Below are 25,650 nucleotides of genomic sequence, written 5' to 3' on the forward strand. Positions count from 1 at the left end.
GTTTGTATATTAATTATCCTTCCAAAGTTTTATTAGTAACTTTAGAAGGATCCTGTCACTGTTCAACCCTCTGCCCTGACAAAGAAATCACGTGTCTATAAAAATGGGTCATGAAAGACATACCACTAATGTGAGCAGATAGAGCATGGAGTGCAACTGTAAAACAATCCTGCTGTAACATAAAGACCAAGAGAAATGTATTGCTCTAAATTTCAATTACCCTGGTTAAGTATACTCTATAAGGTTGACTGCCAGTTAGAGGTCTGACAGGAGGTACTATTTCTTAAGTAGTAAAACTGCATGTGAATGCATATACTTTCATATGTATTCAAATACATTCAGATGCCCACACATGGGTATGTATATTTCAGATACATACACATGTGTATACATATTTATGTAAGTATGTATATCTATAGGGGGGTGTGTGTGTGTGTACACCCAAACAACATATCCAGATGTGAGCGTGTAGGGTGGAGGATGGAGTGGGGTTGTCGACCAAGAGTCAGGTACTTTTGAACCCAAAACAGCAGAATAATAGGAAGCAGAAATTTTTCCTTCACTTTACAGAGTATTCTTCTCTCACCCTTTGATAACTCTCAGGCCACTACGTAGTTTCTTGATAGAGTAGCCAATGAAAAATGATTGTGGCTGTAACTTATACCCATCAACGAAGGAACAGTTATTTGAAAACTAAAGGCCTGATACACCATCTATTTGGCATCACAGGTGAAGAATATATTACTCAGGTGTGTTAAAATTCAATAGAGTTCTCTTAAATTACTCACCCATAGGCTCCATTGCTAATCAGTTTAATCGTTTCAAAATCACTTTCCCGAGGTTTCCTTCGAAGTTTCAGGGAAGCATTAGAGCTCTTGGAAACAAAATTTGGGAGTTAACAAATGGTTGAAAATTCAAGAAAATGATTTTAGCAGCAAAATAAAAATATTCAGATTATATGCTCTGTTGTTTAATGTGAAATGCAGTATTCCAGACAAAGGAATCCAAGGGACAGTTTTACAGATCAATTTTCCACAGCAGCGCTGAGAAACTACTTCTCACATCATGGTCCCAGTTTCATGTAAGTGAACCCATAGTTCCAGAAGATAAAGACACCAAGTTTTGGAAAATTCCCAACTGTAATCTACCGCTGTAAACTATCAGGTGAGCTTCATGTTAGCTTTTTAAAGTTTTGAGACCTAAATCCAAAATATCAAAAGTTCTGGTTTCACTTAGTCAGAAAAGAATGGGCTGCAGTGACTACTCAAAGGCTGGTGAATGATGTGGCTTCTCATTCCCTGGCCAGAGTGTGTCTGTCGGTTCCTGCGGCAACCTCTCTTGTTTGGAAAAGGCAATCAGCAATGAATGGGACACCCAAGATTAGAAAGCTGGCCATTCATTACTTCCACGTTTTACCATGGCTTCTATTCTAACTTTCGAAAAGTTTAAAGGGTAAGAAGAAACAAAATGTCTTGTAAGAAATATTCTCTCATACCCCATATGTATCTCAGACCTGAGTAACAGCCTCTGATCTCTGCATAGGCTTCTTGTGATTTTGGAAGAAACCCCTTGACTCTGAGGTGTGTGTCATCCTCCCCAATTCAGTGCTGTCATCTCCTGACCTGGTGTATAACTCAACTTTGAAGATTTGAGTACCAGCATTGTCCCACCTTTCTCTCTGTCCAAATTCTCTCACCATCCTGGGTGACTTCAGTGTCTATAGAGATAACTCGCCCAACACCTTGGCCCCTGTGTTACTGGACCTCCCAACTCAAGCAACCATCTCTCTCCTCTGTTAACCCTTGGGCTCTCACCACAGGACCTGGATCTAATCATTATCTGCCAACACCCCAAGACTGGGACCACTTGTTTAACCAACCTCAACTTCCACCTGCAAAGCCCTATACAAGGCCTTTTGGTCTCACTAATAATAATAGTATGCCAAGGGATGACTCCTAAGTCATTCAGATCCTCACCAAAAACTCCTCCTCCGAGTGCCAGAAGATACCATATGTTATACACAACTGCAGGTTTAATGGCTCTTTCTGGTATCTTGGAAGAACTTTAGTCTCAACATATTTAAAATTACAACAGTAATGATAATAAAATGAATAAAAGCAGCTATCATTTATTACCATTTACCATGTGGTGTTCTCCTAACCACATTACACAGACTATGTCATTTAATCTTTTATAAACTTTTAAAATATTATTAATGAGGAAACTGAGGCCCAGAGAGATTTTCTACAGCTTGGAAGAGGTGGAACCAGGTTTCAAACTCCAGATTTCTGACTCTAGAGCCTGATTCTTTGCTCCCAGGCTACATACCTCTTTTCTGCCCACCCTCAAATGGTTTCATCTTGGTTCCTCTTCTGGCTCACAATTAGGGAGACTGGCACCAGCACCCAGGAATGAGTTTCCCCTGTGCTACTGCAGCAACCTCTTTACTGGTTTCCTGTGGTCACCCTTGCCTGCTCCCATCACCCGATCTACTTTTGACATTGCAATCAGTATGACTGTTTTCAAGATAATTCTGACTGGCCCATCTCACTGCCCATGCTCCCTCCACGCCACATATACATCCTTCAACGCTCAATAGCGTCACATTATAATTTAAAAAAATTACAGAGGTGAAAAACAAGGACCCCTGTGCCCAGTTTCCACATTCCCTACATTCTCAGGTGCTTCTTGCCCTCAGATGCACCCTGCTCCCTGTATCACAGTCTTTGCCCATGATATCCCCTTGGCCTGGAAGGCTCCTCCACCCATCTCATCCTAGTAACTTTCACACCTCAGCTCAAGTGTCATGTCCTTGGCAGAGTTTTGGACTGGCAAGACGGAGGTGGATCTCTGTATGCTGTTACATTCTTATAGCATATGACCTTTTTTCTTCACAGAGCTTTATTCAAGTTTGTCATTTTTATTTTTGTGCATGAGTTCTTTTTATTAATTTGCTTCTCCCTGAAGGGAGGGGCTAAAATTGTATGCCCAGCACACAGAAGCACAATAAATATTTGCTGAATAAAGTAATTAACAGAGCCCAAATCTGCACATGCTAATAAACAGAAAAACCAACATCATATTTCATCAAGAAATATACTTACACTCATGGATTCATCTGTTTCTGGTGTTTCTGCTGTCCCACTATCATAGTTTCCCAACTGAGCCATTTCTACATTAAAAAAAAATAACAACAATATGACAATTATAATTAGATAGTAACATTATGCTGATGCAAAATAAAAATATTTTCTCCACTAGTAAAAAAGGAAACTCTCTGCAATAGATCCTCCATGTCTGTGGGTTCTATCAAACAAGAATTGAAACTACACACAAAGCTATGTATGATGTGCATGTTTGCAAAGAATGTGTGTAGATATTTTCCTAGTCACTAATTCCCTTAACACTACACATCACACATATTTACAAAGCATTCACATTGCATTAGGTATTATAAGTAATGTAGAGTATTGTAATGTAATTTACAGTATATGGGAGGATGTGTGTAGGGTGTGTGCAAATACTAGTTATGGGTAGGACATTCTAGAATCATTCCCTGGTGGACACCAGGGGGAAAGCTGTAAGCTGGTCATAAGAACCAGCAACTAACTATGAAATTGTTCATTATACACCTTTCCCTGGGACTGTGTTTCTCAGCAACATGAAGACACAGTACTTTAGAGACTGGACCAGTGTTCCAGTGAGCAGGGGTCATAGCTCATGCAACCATCACAGCTTGAAAAAGGTTTTGGGATTCAACATTTGTGCTTATAATCAAATATACAAGAAGGGCAAGTCTCCCCAGGCTCTGACAGTCATGAAACATGCACCAATATAGAAAAAGAATACAATATGAGCTCATGTATACATGCAATTAAAAAAAAAAAACAACAGCTCATAGATACAGAGAATAGATGGATAGATGGGTGGTTGCCAGATGCATGGGGTGAGGGGAGGGCCGATTATCTGTGACAGGGTCAACAGGCATAAACTTTTGGTAATAAATAAGTCACAGGGATATAAAGTAAAGCATGGTAATAATACTATGGTGTATATTTTAAAGATGCAAAGAGTAAGTTTTAAAAGTTCTCATTTCAGGAAAAAAATTTTTCTCACTATGTGTGGTAATGAATGTTAACTATACTTTTGTGGTCATTTCCCAGTGTATACAGATATTTAATCCTTATGTTGCACACTTGAAACCAGTGTTATATGCCAATTACATCTCCATTAAAATCTTGATTCACTGACCATAGCTCTGAAATGATTCTCATTGTGTGTAACCATTTTTTCTTCCATTCCTTCCCTGCCTAGTACACCAAGAACTTAAAATATACCAAAAAGGAAGTAATAGCAGTGGTGAAGAGGAGTTCAGAGATGAAAACACTTGGGCTACTACCTCTACCAGCACTTACTAATGAACTTTTAACCTCAGGTTTTCCGTCTGTAAGTTGGAACAATATTTATTTTATCTCTTAGCGAATTTAATGAGTATGATATATAACAATGCATGTAAAGCTCTTAGCATGTTTACTAACAGAAATTAAGTGCTCAATGAATAATGACTCTTATTTATTATTATTATTTATCTCATGTCAAGTAGTCAGCCTTGGGCTGGATGCCACATGCTTGACACCAGCTTAAGTACTGCTCTGATGGTCTGGTTATGAGAGACAAAGGCATTTAATTGCTCAAATCACATAGAACCATCCCTGAGTCCACTTACATAAATCAGAAAACCTAATTAGTAGTACTATTCATTGAAAAGAACCAGAAAGAATTATTTTCAAAACTTTGACAGAGATTATCTCTGAGTGGTGGGATCATGGTAATTTGAATTTGTTAATTTTTCAAAATTGAACATGCATAACAAAAATTTACAGTTTTTAGTTATATTTTTAATGTGCACCTAAAATTATTTCTTAGGCTCTTGTTTCATGTATTCATCTTCCTATAAATATAGCCATCTTTTCAGGGGAGATTATACATAAAAGACACAAAGCAAAACAACACTGGAGTGCTGCCTTTAGATAAAAATTAATGAACTCCAGATTCTATAACTAGAGATTGACATAAACTTCCCCAGTGGACCTATAGGAAAATATACAAAATAAGGAGGAGTTCAGTAAAAATTGTGTGTTTTCTTCGTGTTGTACAAATGATGTCAGTATCCTCTGTGATGAGCACTTTAGATTTACAGATTAGGATGTGATTAAATGTATTCAGTGGGTGATGTCTCAAAGACAGAGGCTATTTTAATATTGTTTAAATAAAGTAGTGCCAGCTGCTATCATTTATTAAGTGTTATGAGGTTTTGGGTAAAGAGATATACTCATATATTCCTGAAAACAACCCTGAGGTTAGGTACCATTATTACCCATTTTTATGGAATGAACACTAAGGCACAGGAGGCTCAGCACAGGTGGGAAAGTTCCCATAGCTTGTAATACTGGTGTCCAGAGTGCAGTTCTGACCTATCCCCTGCCATCTCTTCACCAGTAACCTTCAAACCTCAGGCTGTAAGCAGGTCAGTGTAATGTTGACAAGAAAGGGGAAAAATGTAGATCAGGGTTTGTGATAGTCATATTTTAGCTAATAACAGATCTGAATCAAGAAAATTGTGTCAAGAGTCACAAACACAACTCCCAGTGATGAATTTGTATTATTGAACTTGAAATTTGTCAAAGACCATGATGAATTTTTTAAAGACCCTCTAAATATACATAAATGGGCTGTGTTCAGCCTACAGTGATATTTACTGCCAGGTAAGAAAACTGAAGAGCTCACTCAGTCTCCAGTTCAAGGGCTGACACAACTTGAACTACACTGGCGTGAAGACTCACTATAATACACTTTGACAGCGTCCCCCGCTCCAATTATTTTCATAAAAAAAACAAATTAAAAGATGGTTCTGTTTTAAATAGAATTTCTGCTAAATAACTATTATCTGGGAAATACATATTATTTGTAAGCAGTGGGTAGTAATGGAATGGAACCAAGAGTCAGCTTTTGAAGCAGGAAGCTAAGGCATCATTTTGTAATGCCTGAAGAGATTTTTAAAACTCATCTAAATACCATTAAACATCTGCCCTTTTTATTTCATTGATTTAAACCATTTCTGAAGACTCATGATTCAAAAAGGTAAAGATGGTAATTTAAAAGCCATGGGGAAAAATCTCTCCCCAGGGAACTTTTCAGAAAAGCATCTACCAGTCTCTGATAAGTGATGAATCTGTTGTGGTATTGCTTTCAGAACAGTATAAATTTATCTGGCATTATCTCCCAGTAATGCATGCATCATTTCACTGGAAACAAAGATAGGACAGCCATAAGTGCAAACAAAGCGGGGAAGTAGGAGAGCAGGGCAGAGAGAGCAGCAGGTTCCCTGGCTTTAGATGGGAAAGTATCTGGGCCAGCATTTACTATCATTACAAACAATTTAGCAAGATAAACACCGTTTGCAAATTCAATTTAATGAACCAGGAAGACAATTCTGAATGAAGGAGTCTGTGATTGTTTCTGAGTCTTTGTAAGCAATGTATCACCTAAGTGCTTCAAATGACAATCTTAAAGCAAGATTGAAAAAGAGAAGGCTACGGGAAAGGAGTACTTTACCAACACGGGATTTTTTTAAAAGCCACTAATAGGGTGCTTCCTTGTCTCTGTATTTAATAGCAATGGATCATTTGTTTTTTACTGAATCAAGCATTTTTTTTATAAACTTCTCCCACCACCCCCATTGGCTCTCTTGTACATTACTCTTATTCATGGTGGTTTTTTTTGACAAGAATAAAATATGTTTACTAACATAATATCTATTTCAAAGTAATCTATCATCAGTTATATTACTCCCAAATTACCTTAAATGTAAATGTCACCTCTAAATTAATAACTACGTTGGCAACATTTTCAAAATTTAAAGTGTTCTTGAGAAGGACCTCACTGACTTTTGCAAGAGAAAAAGGACTCGGAGAAGATTGAAATCTAAACCCTTCTGGGACAGTCTGACATTATCCGGTTGACAGGCCTCTAGGATTTCAAGGTTGCCCCAAATTTTAGGTAAACATAAAATGGATTCTGTTCACTTGTTCCTCAGCACTCAATTATAGCTATTTACTTCAAATCACAACTGCCCCCCGCCAAATTTAGACTTTTCAATAAATACAAAACATGAAGATAAATAAAGACTTGCTACATAGCTCTGTGAGACCATGGCACGTAGACAAGTGAAACATCAGCCCAACCAAGGTACTCACCTTCCAAAGGGTCCTTATTGAGCCCCAGCTGGCTAATGATGTACCTGGGAATGTCAGTTTTAATACCCTGTCCTTCTTTTGCATGACCTTCTGCTGCTTCCAATAGGTAGTAAAATTCTTCAGGATCAAATTCCTAGCAGTAGACAAACACAGATGGATACTTCTTTTAGCCAAATTGTCTGAGGTTTTATTACATAAATCCCATTCACAATAAAATTGCTGCATATGTATGCTGTGTGTTATTTATGCAGAAAGAAGTCAAATGGCTTTTAAAAATATATAATTCTGATTTCATATAGGAAGTCTATTCGTAGTCCAAGGAAAAACACATATTACTTATTAACTCAAAGATTGTGACGATTTCCAACTTCCTGGCCACACTGAAGGTACTACGCTCCACTTAAGGTACGTATCTTATGGAAAGTGAACAGGTATGAATTTTTAATATTGCCTTTTCTAGCAAAGTTTTAAAATTTGGAATCACAACTGAAAGAACCAGTTTCTCTCTCTGCAATAATAGCTACTGAAGGAGTAAAGTTAGAATACATTTTATCAAAGGCTTTGCCGGAAACTTAGTACAGGGGTATCCAACAATATTAGAAAGAAAAATCTCACCATATTAATGAACTCTAAGTTATTAATCTTCACATAATGTGAAGATTAAAAGAGAAAACTGCAAAATTAATGCTACCAATCACCTCTATATTAAAATTTTAGTAGCACATTTCCCCTATGTATTTTACTTTTTTGGCTGTCTATTGTGTGTAATAGTTAATAAAATTCTTTAGAACCACATCACCCCAAATCGATATTGTAGATTTATGTATTATAAGCAATTATGCTTACAGATTTAAAGCACAGTTGCTATTTTTAGCTATAGTTCCTAGATTTTTTTCCCCCAAGGACTTTTCCCATTTTGATCAATGCTCTGAATAGGGAAATTTGGAATTTTACCATTGCACCTGAGAAATACTCAAGAGATTCTGAATACCAATAAAAAAGCTTGCTGCGAATGGAGTAAAGGCAAATCAGTGTTCACAGTTAGTGTCTTTTACACACCTACAATGAGAGTGAGGGCAAACTACTGGCATGTGAACAATGGTTGGGGAACAAGGGTCCTAAAACTCTGAAAATCCAGCTTCCCTAGGGTCAAAATAAGCAGGGCGTGCAATTGTATGGGGAATATAACCAAAATGAAAATGCATACATTGTGCAAAAATGAACAATGATGTAAGAATTATATAAAATAAAATATTAAAAAAAATTTTTTAAAGGACAGTTTTATTAGGAAAAAGAGAAAGGAAAACAAGAGGTATCTGCATATACACAGGTGGGCAGAAAGCAGCTGCTGCTTTTGAAAGGAAAAAGTTTATTAAAAAAGACACCTGCATAGACACAAACAGTCAGTCTTGGGACACGAACTGCTGAAACTCCAGTTTCACCTGAGCTTTTGACAGTGCTGGAAACAGTAACTTTCAGATCTCCTTGGAAGTTCACTTGTTTCTCTCTTGGAAAGGCGATACTTTTAATTTTTCTCTTCTGATTAGGAATGATTACTGTAAAAAATTCATTTCCTCTTTGAAGGCGAGATCTTCTCTTAGGCTATTTGCTGCCAAGTTTTAATGCTAAATGGTATTCTCCCCCAGATTAAACCACAGGAAGTACAGCGTGTGTTGCATAACTTAAGAGGTGCAATGGAGAAGAAGCACAAATCAAGTCTTCCTTCTGCCTACATTCGTCATTCACACTGTTCTTCTTTACAGAGATATCCAGAGCTTTCCCCGCCTTTGTCCCTCCAGAGACACTCAAGACCAAATGGTGCTTTTGATTCTGTGATTCTAAGTATCTTGCCCATTGATGGAAAATCCCACCCCATCACATCCCTGCCTTTCTCCTCATGATTTCCCCTCTACCATGTCTTTCTACATATATTTATTGGCATGAACATTTTATTGTTATAAAAAAACTATGAATATTAATTTAAAAAGAGTGAAACTGTAGCCATATGAACTATATATGAATATATATGTGTAAAATTCTAAAAAAAAAATCTAAAAACTGTATTGTATGCTAGATTACAAAGACATAATGACTAGTGAAAAATAAGTTTTGATACTATATTAAGTCCCTTATTCTTATTTTCAAAGGTTTATATTTGTTCAAAATGTTGGCCTAACACAATCAAAAATCACATCAATAAAACAAAAATTTTAAAATTGGATAAATGATCACTGATCTAAGTAACATAGCTGACAAAATGAACAAATCTCTAAAAGTCTTGCTCCTTCTGGTCTGGATGAGACCTTATTATATTATCCGAAATGGATTGGTGATTAGCACTTAGTTCTGACATGCCATATTATAGAAACAAGTAATAATTAGAACCACAGTTCACCATATATCACATCTCTGATTTCCCTCTCTCTGCATCTTTGCAACTCCAAAAAAGTCAGGCACTCAAGTGTTTTAAATTAGCTGTAACACAGTAATTATGCTGAGATAAGGCCAATTACCTTATTCCATAATCATCTTTCAAGTTTGAACAGAATGTGATATGACTATCACTTAATATAGCACAAGTTCCAGATAAGTATGCCATCATAAACATTTACAAGTTGTAGTTAGTTCCTCTTCACTCTTTCCATTTAGCTCTGGTCTTTTAAGCCAAATGAAACCAGAGCTTCCTGAGGACAACTGCTTCCCACAGTTAACAATAAATAATGGAACCACATCCAGGAACCACTCACCAGGCACTCTAATAACCGAGCAGGGCGGGCAATGACAATTAGAATTTTTCGAACTAGTTGTTTAATAAATGCCAACTCCCCACTTTCCGAACGATCATGAGCCTATGAAAGAGAAATGAAAAGAATGATGATACCAAGTTGCTCTATTAAGGAGAAAAGAAAATCAGCAAAGCATGCTAATTAGATAACTGCAAATATTTCAAAAATTAAGTAATTTAGAAAATGCTTTTAAAATATTGATAAGCACATTTTCTGTACATAAATGGACACGATTAAAATCTAGATCTACAAAATGACTATTAGCTAAATTTTAATTGCAAAACTTTGATATATTCTCTGTGTAAAAATCAAATGTTAGAGCTCTTAATGTGAACCATGAATGAAGGAGACACTGAAAGTTTATCACACATTAAATACATGGTACAAGTAGGAGTGGGCAACTGACGAGGAATCTAGCTTTCTGGATGTAACATCTTCAGTGTATAAAATAGCTAATGCAGTGACTGTTCTTGTCTTCCTGGAACTCCTGGGCATCCATAGTCATAAAATTATTATATATATATATAGTACCAATAGCATAAATTAGTAGTTCACATCATTAGGACCTGTGCAGTGCTTATTTCAAATGTTAGGTGGATAATGTTTACACTTGGGCATATGTGTGTATATATATGTATATGAATTCAGTATTACATGTTAAATAAATAGCTAGGTACTCAACTCAGTAAGATTTAACGGACTCAAAATCTTTAAAGTTCATTTTACATGTTGCCTACATGTAAAATACAACTATAAAAACATCGAGAGAATGAAGCTCACTTTGTTATAGTCATTTCAGTTTTAAATGATATTTTCTTGAGGAAATGAGGCTACTCTGTATGAAAGCAGACATAAACCAAAAGTTTTAGAAGTTTAAACTATGGTGTTCACTTTCAGGCTTTCTTAATTAAAATTTTATCATTTAATTTCCAAGATTACATTAAAAAAACATATCAAGGCAATGTTGGTACAATATAAATTCACAGACATAGTAATTAATAAACATTTAAAATCATTCTTGAAGGTGCTTTATCCTGACAAGAAGCAGTGTCTCCATGAAAAAAAAATTGGCAGTATAAAAAATGACTAGTAGTCATATGTTCATTGGATTTAAGCCATCAGATCAAAGACAACATCCCAAAGTAAGGTACAAGCAGATGTGGGTGAAGACAAAAGATACTTTGCTAATATTTCATAGGGAAAATGATGATTGGTGAGTAATTATGGAACAGAATATGTTCAAAGAAAACCAACTAATAAATGGGTAATTATAGGTCCCAGTAAGTAGTAAGACTACTATAATTACATAAAGTAAATATTAAAAGTATCCTAAGGGCCTCCCTGGTGGCGCAGGTGGTTAAGCACAGTGCTGTGAAGCTGTCCACAGCCTCTGCAACGTGGATTTGATCCCAGCCAGCCAGGAAGAGACCCACATGCCGCGGCAGACCTCTCCTGTCTCACCCGCTGCTCCCCTTAGCAGTGTATTTCAGTCAGTCTGCCTGTTCTGTTCCCTGATCTGTCTCTGGTGAATCCTCTCATCCTCCTACACATCTTTCCTATGCCCTGGTTCTTGTATTTAAAAAAAAAAAAAAAAAAAAAGCTGTGCTAAAATTTTCTTTTCAATTTTTGCTTTGCAACAAAATAGATTTGGAAACTATAATGAGTGCCAAGAAATATGTTCTTACCTGTTCTTTATAGTTTATCCTTAATTGCAACTAAACAGAAAATCTTAAAACCAAAAAACACCTAGTTTTTGACTGACAATTTTTTGCTGGATCCTGAAATTTTCTTACTACCATAAGAGTATAAGTTCAAGAATAGGAATAACCTCTAAAAGCCTGACATGTTTTAGTGATCTCCTCAAAAGGAAATAAGAACTCTGTATCTTAAATACTTTAAAAATAGATTACATAAATCCTGTTTCAAAAATTGTAAAAAGTAAGCAATTCATTCCCACTTCTTACATTTAGGAATTATCAGCCACAACCAATGCCAAAATGCACCATGAGCATATTATCTCAGATTATACTGTATCTTCTAACATTATTGGGGGCAGGGAGACTGTTAAAACAGAAGCAAACACAACCATGTACTTAGCAAGAGAAAAGATTCTCCTGGTGACCAGCAGCAAATTCCAACACTGATGGATACCGTGTTTGTTATTTTCAATGTTTGACTATAAAAATCACAGAGACCCAGATTTGAGAATAGGTTATAGCTTTCCTAGGTATTTATTTTCTTTGGCTAAATACACCTTAGTGAAAAAAAAAAAAAAAAAAAGAAAGGAGACATAAAAGCATTCATTGGAATTGACCTAGGCCTCTGGACTTTAAAAAGTTAAATCAAGCTGTTCAAATCTCAGGGGGAGCTTGCCTGGGTATGCAAAAGACTGACAATGGGAAAAGGGGCTGGGAGGCAGGAGGCAGCAGGCACACAATGTCACAGCTGGGGACAGACAACAATTGCATCATAGGGAAAACAAAGCAAGTTCCCACAATTCCATTCTACCTAAAAGGGGCAAGTTCCCCTGTGGCCATTTAGCTCCAAACTCTGAAAGGACATTGTAAATGTGATTCTGAAGATAGTGTTAATTTTCACAAAAGGACTGATGAAAACGTTTATCTGTGCAGAAAAGCAACATCCTTATTCACATCCAACAATGCTTTTTAGGCTCCAAGTATATGTGCCTTTTTGCTACAGAGAAATTTCTTTAAAAATCAACTTTCTCATCTATTACATGACCTATTCAGATGATCTTTGAAACCCCAAGACTTTTTAATTGCCACCCAGCAATCTGCCAAGTCTACCACATAGAAAACAAAATTAAGTGGAGGATTTCAAAGTAAATAGATTGGATACCGACTTTATCGTTTTTTTTTTTTAGGGAATGCCTGTGAAGGACTGTAAAATGCAGAACTGAAATGCTAATTATGGTAATATCCTGGGGAAGAAATGTGGAATTAGGAAGGATAACTCACAGAGGCTGACTACAGAGTCCCTCTCTCATCTGCCTCTTCTGTTTAAAATTTAACAAATATAATTTTCAAGTTATATTCATAAAACATAACATGCAAGGTGTTTTCAGCAATTTCTGGAAGCTGACATGATTAAAAGGAAAGAGATTATCTGATGGTAAGTCCTAACAGATGAAATATTTTTGCAAGCATATGCATGCCTTTTCTTTCTCTCTTCTTCACCTGCTTCCTCCTTCCCATAGTTACCGAGGAACAAATAAAATACCAGTAACAGTGTTAGGCCCCAGGGAGTCAGAGATGGTCTGGATATCATCTTTGTCCTTCAAAGAGCCCACTGTAGGCTGGTGAAGTGAGACTCCAGAACTGATCACTACAAAGTACTGTGGTTAAATAAATACACTGAGATGTAGGGCTCAGCCATGGGCCATGTTATGGTCTTATTTGTAGACAGAATGGAGTCCCTGAAGCATGTTAGATAGATGTTCTTGCAGCTGCATGGTCTATGAATTTGAGGGGTGAGTACTAAAGAGAAGCAAACCAATAAGGATGAGGGCTAAGCTAGGTAGTGGGCACAGACTCAAGGGGAAGAGTCAGAGAAAAAAAGTAAACTGTGAGAGTCCAGTGGTTGCTGGGTAGTAGAGAAGAAGGGACCTAATACAACGCAGTGTTCTTTTAGGTACCAAGATGGAGGCCAAAAACATGGGAGGGCAGGTTTGGTCAGTAAATGCCAAGATTAGTTTGGCTAGGCTAGGTCTGCTGGTTCAGTGGGATGTCCAGGTAAAAAGATATTCCCTATGCAGGCAGAAACAGGAATCTGAAATCTGAGAGAGAGGCTGGTCTGAGATATTAGACAGGTCTTTCTTCCAACACAGCCAACCAGATCATGAGGAATGAGAGATAGGAAATGGGAGAAACTTTTCAGATCCTGGAAAACTTTTAGGACAGGAGCCCTTGGAAGATGAAGAGAAGAAACGAGAGTGTCAAGAATAAGACATTATCTTTAGAAGGGGAAAGAGTGGACGAAAGGGAGAAAAAAGTAGGACTCGCATTGGATGCAATAACATCCCAGTAAATAGGCCAACTCCAGCAGAATGTCCGTGAGTTTAGCGAGACACTGATGAGTTTAGCGAGAAGGGGTTGGAAGTTGTTCACTGAAAAATTATTTACTGAGTCCTTCCCTGTGCACACACCATCCTAGGCAAACAGAACGGACACTATCACTGCCCACACAGACACTGTGCTATGGAGAGAGCCACTCTAAGTGTGGCCTGAAGATTAGTGCCAGTCTAGGAGCTGCTACTGTGTGTGATGACCCACGGTACACAACTATTGTAAGCATTTAGCAACTCTTATGGCAATTTTACATGATCCTTTCTATAAATTAATTTTCATTTTAATTTATCAGAGAATTGGTCCATGACAAATTAGAAATTAACAACAAAATCCCCCCAAAAATGTGTTCCTCCCTGAAGAGAGTGAGAAACAGTGTCTTATTGCCTGCAAAAGGTTGAAATGTGAAGAATGGGGACAGGGTATAAAAAACTCTGCTGGGAATTTCAGATAGGAAAGGGGAGAAAAATAGTGGCTGTGAGTCTTCTCATCTCATTAGAAATAAATTCAGTTAGCAGCAAGGACAGATGGATTTCCAGAAAACGAGGATGCTGATATTTTCCTTCAGTACCATGCAATTATTTACATATTCATGTTTAGAGAAACCACCTAGTATTATGTTTACATGAGAATAATTTATGCCCTACTAGATACAGAAATACAATATATCCAAATATATAGGCTGAATAGGTTTTATTTGTAGGCTGTGGCTGATCAATTTCAATCAGAATAGCAATATTACGCACTAATTCCATTCTACCATACACATTCCCTCCCGTCCTGAGTGTTATCAGGAGTGAGGCATGCAAACGTTAGGGCTAGCCAGGTCCTGTGTTTATCTGTCATTTTGGAAATTGGATATTTTGTTAGAAGAAGAAATGACACTAATGAAAATATAAGTTGCCAACACCACATGCAGGTTAATTAATAGGACACAGGGCCTGGATGAAGCCAGCAATTTTCCATTTAGCTTTTCCAGATATTAGAAGTAGATAGCATCATCAAATAATGCATATACACTCAGGCAATTTATAACTTTATGGTTGGGGGTAGGGAAAATCACTGCTCAAAATCCTTCACAATCCACTTATCCCAGAGTCATAGATTGTTGGGTCCCAAGGTTCCTGTAAAGGTTATTACATTAACTTTCTATTACTATAAATGATGACCAGAATCAATTTATAGCAAGTAGCAATCAGTTTTTCTTTTTCTTTGCTTCCCTGGAATGTGAACTACATCATATGGTTAAAGTACATAAGCAAATACTCTTGCGAAATTTTTCTTTTTTTCAAGGGAAAAGCAAAACAAATCAGAAAACTTTATATGGTATATGGTTCATACCTCCTGTAGCAATTTATCTAATTTGTGCTGTAATTCAAGGAAGTATCGGGAGGTGATGAGACCCTGGTGGGATTTATCCAAGCAATCTCGAGCCAGTTCAATAATCTGATGGTGAGTGAAACTAAGCACTCCATCTGCCAGGGGAAGAACGTGGTCAGGAGAGTAGCTGGTGATAATTTCCTTTAGACGTTCTTCCATCTGAGCGGTAGCCTATTTAGAAAAGACACACACACACACACACACACAGATGTAATACATGGAAACATGCAGGTGAACAATTCAATCATCACATTTATCTAGTATTTTCAGGACTTCCATACGTTATTAAATAGAATTCTAGAAATCAAATTTAAAGAAATCTTGTCTCTATATGAACTTTAGAGGGGCACGTACATCATTGTATCTATGAATCTATTGACAGTTATGCATAAATACATATAAAAAATCCACAGACTGTACACGAGGAGTGAACCCTAATGAAAACTGTAGACTCTGGGTGATATGATGTGTCAATATAGGTACATTAGTTGCAACAGACGTACCACTTGGGTGTGAGATATTGATGGGAGGGGCCTGTACATGCATGAAGTCGGGGGGGATGGGAATTCTCTACTTTTTGTTCCATTTTGCAGTGAACCTAAAACTGCCCTAAAAAATAAAGCTTATTTAAAAAGAAAAAGATACCTCACCATGTGGAAGAAAAATGTGAGGTATATATGGGAAACTGAGTATCCCAAGGTGATAATTACTTTTTCTCTATGTCCTATCAAATGTAAAATAGTCTATGTGAACTTCTGCAAATTACTCAAATAGTATCTGTGAATTGTTATGCTTTCATTTCAGATCTTGGGGCTCTTTCAGTTAGATTGTCAAAAATAACAAATAGTTATGTTTTTACCTACTCAAAAATCAGAACTGTCACTAGAATTCCATAGGGTGTGCCAAGAGCTTGTTTTTCTACTAGATTTTAACACACCGGGAACAAACATCTTAAACCATCTTTATCCTTTTCTCAAGAAGCTCTATCATTGCAAAAGGTGAAAAGGAGTCCCTTGGTAAAATAAATCTAAAACTTCCTTTCAACTTGCATTTCGTTCTTTGTGATCCCCTATGGCTTAATCAATATTTCTTGCTTACATTAATGTTCATAAGCAGGGAGATGCTCTCTGTCTCCTGCTACCCTCTAAATTCCTGGCCAGCATTAACTTCATAGAATCAGGATCTGTTTCCCTGGTGAACAAGTGACATGTGATAAATAGCTAAAAAGACTTTAATCAATGATATCAATGTTGGGTTCATTACAAATAATAAGTACTCTACCCCTGATTTATGAAACCAAAGATTTCCTTTTGTTCTCTTGCCTAGAGCTACAATGTAGTGAGGGAGAAATAGGAACAAAATGGAGCGATTGCCTTCTCCCAAATGTGTAGAAACACTTTGGTGGAAATGATGTGGAAATGAGGTGACAGGGATTATCAGACAGCAGGTCCCTGCAGTCAGAGGGTTGGGCAATAACCCTTCACTAAGTCCTCTTTGGGTCCATTCTAGTGTCTTTTGCCACTCAAAGGGGGAATCCTGCAACTGTACCTCCCCTTCTAAGTTAACAGGGCTAGACATATAATTGCTAAAGAGACAGAAAGTCACAGAGAAGAAAAATGAGTTAAGAAAAAAAAAATATTTGCCTAGTATACTATTTAGAGGCTTCTGAAGGGGAAAAAAAGAAAAAAAAAAGAAAGAAAAGAAAGAAAAGAAAAGGTCTGTGCTTGACAATGCAAAGCAAGCCCAGCACAGGGTCTAAGGCCTCTCAAAGCCCACCACCACGCAGCGCACCTGGGCCAACCAGGTGTGTGGCACCTCCAGCAGGATTCACTCTAGAGCCAGTTCAGCACACAGAGACTGCAGCTAGTTCTCAGCAGCTTTTAAAAATGTTCAGTGATTTTATCTTTCTAAGGAGCTAGGGTGCTGTGTTATGCAAGTCATTACTGAGCTGGACCATTACTTCCCATAACAAAACCACCTTCTAGACGCTAAACCTATGTTGCCTGTTCGTTTGGATGCTAGGCCTCTTCGATTTAATTCATTACCTTTGGGAACCTTTCTTTGTAGACATGGTTCATCATAATTATTTCATGGTCACAGCAGGCGGGAGAACGTCCAGGGCTGCAAGCAAAGCAAATTACCCTTTTAAACTTGCCACAGCATGAAATGAAAATAAGCTTTTTATTTATAAACAATTGGTTGCATCAAATGTATTATGAACCTTTGTAAGAAAAGTATATTAGGTAATAAACTACAAAATCAGTCATTAGTACACATGGGCACATACATACCCCCAAGCAGAGACACCATGAATTGGATTCAAAAAGAAAGCTCGGAAACTGGAATGCCATGAAATAATTACAACTACAATATAAGATTAGTTCAGAAAAGGCTCTTAAATGGAGATTACATTCTATAGGTAGCTGGCACTTACATAGTCCTGGAAACCAATTAATGGATTGCAATAGGAAACAAAATACAGTGACTACAAACAGCATCACCCAGGACATGAGAACAGTGTAATTTCACACTTTTACCATACACCTGCGCTCTGCCACATACCACAGAAGAGGTTAAAGAGTCTTCTATGGCACAGGTGTCACCATTGAAATCCATTTTCTAGCCTAGCAAATATTTATTTGGGATGCTGAGGTAGGCGTTACACACAATACGAAGCATTGGCATATAACTACATTTATTTTTCTTTATTTCAGCAGTAGGTTCAGGTTCCTTCCCAGTGGTATACAGCTGGCCAATGTCAGTGGGAAGACTTTAGCTCCTGGGAGCATATGGACTGCACTAGATATCCAAGGAACTCCTTTCACAAAACCAAAAAGGGCACCAGTGTGGTAAAATGATGTGACTTCTAAATGAAGTCATAAAATTGATCTTTTATTCCCGCTCTCAAAATAATCATATACATTCTTTAATTACCTGATATGGCCATATTTACCCTCACCTGTTTATGACCCTCAATAAGAACAGTACAAAGGGAAAACCCTTCTCAGTAAGCTTTGATATTAAATTGAACACCTGACAAGCTATTTTTTAATAAAAACTGACTACACAAAAGTACATCAATTCTGTGCCATCAAAGTTTCATATGGTAGGGCCCAGAACGGGACTGTCCTGATCCCACTGCAAAGAAGGAACTTGGCACCTGCTGCTGGCACTGCACAAGTCTGCCGCTGCCAGCACCTTCAGGGACCGCACTAGATGCAGAAAATCACCTCACCCAAGGTCATGTCCTTTCTAGCATGACACATCCAAGGACAGGAGGACATAAAAAGAAAAATTTATTTGGTCCTAAGGGGCACATTATCCTGGCCCCTGGGGTCAGCTATTTCAAAGCTAGATTCCTCTTTCTCACAATCCTGCTTCCCTCCTTCCTTCCACAGCTGTCATTCCCAAAGACACTCCCAGATAAACATTCAGCACTTGAACCTGTCTTAGATTCTGCTTCCTGAAGAACCAAATTGTGGTACGTATTATTTTTGGAAATAAAGGTCAAAATAAACTGATCCTACTGACAAATGGATATTTGATGCACATTTGGTGTCCACAAAATTTAAGGGACACAAACTCCTAACAACATTCATAATTCTGGAGACAGTAACACTTATTATGGGAAGAAAGGATGAAAGACTGTAGATATGAATCTACAATGTAGAATTGAAAAAAATGATCCTCCTATTTTTGTTTTATTTCTTTTAGCCAGGCTTTCCCCTCTTAATTTAAGGCTAATAATAGCTTTTGCATCACAGATTGCCTTGAAATTTCAATGGCTGAAGTTTATACAGGTGTCCCCTACATTACTGCTGCTAGAGCAATTAGCAAATGAAAAGAATTTAAAAGAAAAGTAGTGATGTCTTTCAATGGTAATTAACTATATCATTTGTGGGTGGAAAATATCCTTTGATTTACAGTAGCTCAGAGACCAATGAACATACATATGAATTAAAGGAGCAAAAGTTTTCCCTTGCAATGGTTTAAAACAGATAATCCAAGCAAGTAACACTTTTCAATCAGGTGCACACACCTCAGACTTCGGGAACGGGGGCGCATTGGTGTGTTTCTGCATCTGTTCTCAGTAGCGATACTTTCTGTGGTACAAAAATGTTTCGATAGGAAGTGTAATTCATCTGGTGTTGGTTGGTATGGTAACTGGTGCAACTTCTCTTGGGATGAACAGGACGACTAGAACAAAACAAAGTGAGGTTATACAATGACCTCAAAAAGAAATTCTTCTAATGAATTTGTGATCAAAGCACTGAACTGGGGTGATGCCACCATTTTATATTGTTTCTTTTCATGTTATAATTACAATAACCAGTGCCTAAATGAATACCTCAATGCTTTCTCTGGGTGTTCAATATACCTTTTATATTTAAATCACCTCATCTTTATAAGACAATCTCCCCAAAGATATCTTCCTCTCTGGAGAAAACCCAGGCTCTGAAAATGACTAGGACCCAGTCAAAACTAAAGCAAGGAAGTGACAATTGAAGTGAGAATTTGGATGCATTAAAAAACAGGTTAGTTCTCAACTGAATACAGTACCCTCACTTCCACAACTCACAATCAAACACTGTAACTTTTAGGTAACATAAAATGAAAGTGATGTATATGTACATAAATAAGGCAAGGAGATTTCTTTCTACAATTCATGCTGTCTCTGATGATGAAAAAGATACTTTTCTCAAAAAATACCATTATTTTAAAAACTGGAATTTTCCCCTTTTCTTCTTTGTGACTGAGATGTTAGCTATCTTTTATTTTTTTTTAACCAGCTTTAGTGGTGGTAAATTTTATTCCCTCTATATAACTTTGCTTTTTGAAAACTGTCACTCAATCTTTGGAGCAATATTAAGGTAAAGAGAGTGAATGACTATTTAAATAAAATTTAAATAAAATTTCATTAAAAAATAACTGTACCCAATGTAACAAAATGTTGGTGTGTGTCCACTATAAGAGGAAAATCTGAGAGCTATAACAATAAAGCAAAGAGACTGTGGTTTTTGTTTTTATTGGGAGTTGAACCCTCTAATGAACTATAACAAAGGAGACTGAGAAATATTAAGTAATGGAAGCATGATTAGAGTAACCAAATTCTGAAAAATAAGTCAATTGAAAATTCAACAGGTTCTTAATTTGAAAAAAATCTTTTGTGAAATTAAGAGCATACTTCATAAGTACTAGAATAATAAAGTCCCCAAATGTAATACCGTTAATAATATAGCTTAAAAATATCCTTCTACCTTGAAATTACAAAACACCTAACTATGCACATACTAGACAAAGAGGGATTTTTATAAGGTGATTGAGATTATTTGATAAACCCTTTAAATCAGAACACTATTGGAAAGATTTATGAGATAAACCAAAGTTTTTTGCAGAAGGTACCAGTACAAGCTCAAATACTTTCACCAGGAAATCAATCCAAGATACCAGGAAATAATAAAATCAATGTAAGCAGAACTGAATTAGCAAACAGAATTAAGAATCTGTGCATGCATTTCACAGGTCAGTCATTGAAAACAATTCTGCATATAAGATTTCAAAACCCCAAATCCAGAAGTTTATCCATAAATTTAAAATAATCCCTTCTGGTGGCAAAGCATGAACAGAACGGACAGGGAACTATTTAAAATATGTATTTAATCCACTTAACGTGAATGTTGACTCAGGTAGCTGTGGAAATATTAATATGTTTGATTATAAGCAGCTGACCCAGTTGCTGCTGGGTGTTATTTACAGCACAGAAATCAGGTTACCTTTCTAAAATGTGAAAATTAATTCCAAAACACACCAGGTTTGAGTTTCACGTAGCTATTATGAGCTTGTTGTTACATGGGAATGAGAGCAAGTGACTTCAGGAAGGTGGCAGGGTGGCAGGGGACTTAGTGATATCTTTAACATTTGAGTTATTTTTAAAGAAAATAAAATATTATTAAAAAATAATTGTACCCAATGTAACAAAATGTTGGTGGGTGTCCACTGCAAGAGGAAAATCTTATGGTTCTACCCCCTATATACAAACATCAACCAAATTGTAAGGAATAGGTTGGCTGATGAGAAATCTTGAAACTGAACGATATAGGGAGGGGTATGAGTGACTATTAGAATTTTTTTTTTTTGAGTGAGTATAAGAATTTAATAGTAGGCCTCCCCGGTGGTGCAGCGGTTGGGCGCTGGGTTGCGAAGCTGCCCGCAGCCTCTGCAGCGCCGGTTTGATCCCCGGCTGCTCCCTGGCCACCGGAGGAGGGTCCCACATGGCGCGCAGACCTCTCCTGCCGCCCGCTGCTCCCCTCAGCAGTGTACTTCGGTCCTTCTGCCTGCTCTGCTCCCCGCTCTGGCTCTGGTGAATTCTCTCACCCTCCCGCACTTCTGACTGTACCCAGTGCTTGTATAAATAAATAAATGAAGATCTTAAAAAAATAATAATAATAATAATTTAAAAAATAGTAATAAAAAAAAGAATTTAATAGTAGTAAGAATCAAGGAGACAGGGAGCCTATCTGAGGAGAGAGGGTTCACATCAGTTGGAACAAACAAGGCATAGGTGGGAATGGGGTGCTACCTAACTCAAGTGACATCAGGATGGTTCTGGAGCACTGAGAACAACTATAGGCTGGCAAAGTAGTGTGGGGATACAGAGGGTACCAAATGGTACTCCCAAAGAGAGGCAATGTTGGACAATAGAGAAGCCCAAGGTTCAATTTCAGCAGAAATCAGGGGCTGAGAGGAGACCTTGCAAAGCCAAGGAAGACAGAGAGCCATGAGAATAGCAGGGGTAGACACCAGCTACTCCCAAGACCTCCGACACTTAATGAAAAGATACTTCTACTTGTAATGCCACTTTCACAAGTTTCAAGACTTAGTTTGGTAGTTTCCCAGTAAATGAAATCTCATTACTTTATTTCCTGCATGTTCTCTAAGTGTTGTATCAGTGACTCTCATTACCCGATTAATTTGCACACGATTTTTGACTAAAGACATTTGACTAAATCACAAATCAAATCCATTCTCAAAGAATATTTACCAAAAAAAAAAACCTGAAAAAAAAAACAAAAAACAAAAAAACCCATGTTGCTACTTCTCAAGGTAATTGAAGCGTTCCAAGACAAAAAAAAACCTAACAAGTTCTGAGTAATGATATCATTTAGTTTCTCAAGATAACCATTTTGCAAAGGATTATAGACCATGCACACATCATTCCCACTTGTTATTTATTAAAAGTAATATAACTTTACAGCCATACCTCATATTTATAGGTACTTATATTCTTATTCCCATTACTTTCCCAAGAGTAAACAATTTCTCTGGTAAGAAATATATGGAGGGTTCCTGCTGTTGCAATTCTGTATTATTTACTTTAAAAGAAAAAAATTATGATATGAATATTATCTTGGAAAAGCTCCATGAGTTAATTTTAACTGCAAAATTTGAAGTTTAAAGAAATTGCAATTCTAAATATTCTTTAGAAGGATTGATTAGCTTCATATGACCAAATCTTCCCCATTTCAGAACAGAGGATTTTTAATACTTCTTAATTTTGCAATTTCGAAAATATCAAAAGGATAAAGACATGATGTTTACATTTCAGCAAAAGCAGTTCTGGGATTCAGCTAACAACGCAATTACCAACAAAGCATATGCTATATTTTTCAAGTATTTGTAATAGCATGTGTCTATAGCCCATATTTTTATTTTAAAAAATAACTAAAATTAAAATGATTGGCTCATCGAGTAACAGTTAATCCAGAAAATGAGACTCTAAGAGTGTTTCGGTGACTCTAAGAAAATGAGACTCTAAGAGTGCTTATATTTAGAGAAGAAAAAAATTCAACTACTAAGCTTTGTGTCCTAATATTTAAAGGACAAAAACACAAAGAAAGTGAGGTAGAACAGAAGTAGCATTTCAAATTCTTACTCATTTTTATCACTAACAAAGAGGGAGAAAAAATAACTGAACTCCATGCAATGGCATCTCTATTCCAAAAGGCAGAGATGTTTTGTGGAGTCTTGGCAAAAAAGAGAAATTACAAAAGTGAAAATTTCATTTTGAAGGCAAAAACCAGGGATGTGAGATCAAGATTTATATCATATCGCCTTCTTCAATAAAATAAACACTTAAAAGTTCCTCTTACCTCTTCAAAAGCCACTAGAAACACAGATAATGTATGTATAACTAAATATTATCTCAGGAGGCTTTATGTGAACGTCAGGGAGCGCAATGACTCCATTAAGACAGATGGCCTGGTTAGGTTTATTAATTACAAGGTTTATTTTAAGAAATATAATGCAAATTCCTTAAGAAGAGTCAGGAGTCTGGGGTCTAGATCCCTTACTGTATCTTCACTGATAAAATAAGGGGTAAATAACCCCTCGGTTCAATTTTCACTGTTGATACAAAAAAAAAAAAAAAAAAGAAAAAAGTGGTAACAACAACAATAGGATCTGTTTCTAGGACTTAAGGAATGAATCCATTGTAAGTAGTTGGAGTAGGGCTAGCACATAAGAAGTATTTATAAAACAAATACTTTTAAAATTATTTGCATCCAAAAATGTCAAACGCTATATAGCTCACCTTTTCTTTAGATTTGCATTAAAAATTGGTGGATCATTTACCAGTTAGAGATGGAAAGCAAGACCCTGCACTGTCCCTTTCCCGTATTTTTCTTGCAAAAAAGAAAAACGTAGTAACTCAATAAAACTTGAGTAAAGGGCAAAGCAAAGTGAAACCGCTGAAATAAAGAATTTGGAGTCAAGAGACATAATCTAAATTTTAAGCATGGAGAGGATTAAATGACACTATGTATGGGAGACTATGGGAGAGGCACTTGAACAAGCGCCAAGTACTTAGTGTGTCTATTGGTGGCTGGGGAAGAATGCCATTTACAATTTAGAAAATTACTCTTTTTTGCTTTTTGGTCCATGAATTTGAGCACTCATTTTCACATTGCGGTTATCCATGTTCTTAACATCTAAAATATGGGCCAATAACCAATGATGGTTACTGACACAATGACTAAGGGTGACTTTACTAGTATATAGTGTCAGTTTTACCCACTGAAGCCATTCAGGAGTTAAGCACCCTTTCCTGATGACAACCAGGCTGTCAGGATGTTAACTCTGGGTAGTCAGGATGTACAAAAATGACCTAAATGGACAATAAACTCACATAATACAACAAAATGAAATAATGAATAGTCAAATAAATTGCCTCTCATTGGTACAATACGACAAGAGATGGTAAAAATAATCCAAATCCACATTACATTGCACCTGGAATTCCGGAAACACATAAGGCAATGGTGACACCGGGTAGAGTCTATGCATTTAATTGTAGGTTTTTTTTAATTAGTTAAGTATCATTGAGTGACTGAATCACTGCTTAACAGCACAGAGCCTGGGTCTGTGGGGGAAAAACAACAACAACAGATGGATGACCCTACACAATAAGCCTGATTTTGACAAAATGAACTTGGAAATGAATCCAAAGGAGCTCTAAAATCAGGCACACATTTCTGGCTGGCAGAAGAGCATTCAGACCCCATCATTAGTATTTATTGAATACCTGCAACATAGTGGGTCTTTCTAAAGCTCTGGTTAGACAGATACCCCACAGCATTACTGACTGAGAAAGCATACATCTAACCTACTGAATTGTTTCAGTAATTGCTAGTCCTCTTGTTGAAATATTATAGTTTGGGGCAATAGTATCCTTCTTCCCCATGCTATTTTCATGGTTTCATCTTGTCTCTTTATTTATCTTAACTTACTACTAAGTTCTTTTCATCTCTCCTTAAAAGAAAGTTCTTACCTACTGGGCACAGACAAATTTAAGGCTTGTCGTTTTTTTTTTTTTCCCTTGAAGGAAAACAAACAAACTAACCCCAAAACCCCAATAAATCATACAAACAAAACCCTACTTCTGAGCAACACAAGACACAGTGATACCCAGCCCATCAAAATGTAATGGCATTTTCAGTACTAATATGAGTGGCACAGAACCAAAGCAATAAAACCAGATTGTGCCCCCCGTCCCCTTAAATTACACTAAGTGGTATTAAAGTAAAATTTTAATCACTTCCAAACTTTTACATATTGGGACTGAATTTGCACGCCATAGTTTTAAAT

At 36.9% G+C, this 25,650-nt stretch overlaps 1 protein-coding gene across 1 annotated transcript in view; it reads right to left on the minus strand.

The window, feature by feature from the left end:
- MAST4 (microtubule associated serine/threonine kinase family member 4) overlaps positions 1 to 25,650 on the minus strand; it is a gene marked incomplete at both ends in the record, with an annotated part of 550,061 nt that overhangs the window by 43,549 nt on the left and 480,862 nt on the right. Inside the window, 7 exon segments of the mRNA XM_084233151.1 lie at positions 789 to 874; positions 3,105 to 3,172; positions 7,257 to 7,389; positions 10,004 to 10,105; positions 15,469 to 15,678; positions 17,553 to 17,628; positions 19,547 to 19,704. Coding sequence (XP_084089277.1) covers positions 789 to 874; positions 3,105 to 3,172; positions 7,257 to 7,389; positions 10,004 to 10,105; positions 15,469 to 15,678; positions 17,553 to 17,628; positions 19,547 to 19,704 — 833 coding nt within the window.

This window comes from Talpa europaea (assembly GCF_964194135.1).
Source record: "Talpa europaea genome assembly, chromosome: 5".
Lineage (NCBI taxonomy): Eukaryota > Metazoa > Chordata > Mammalia > Eulipotyphla > Talpidae > Talpa > Talpa europaea.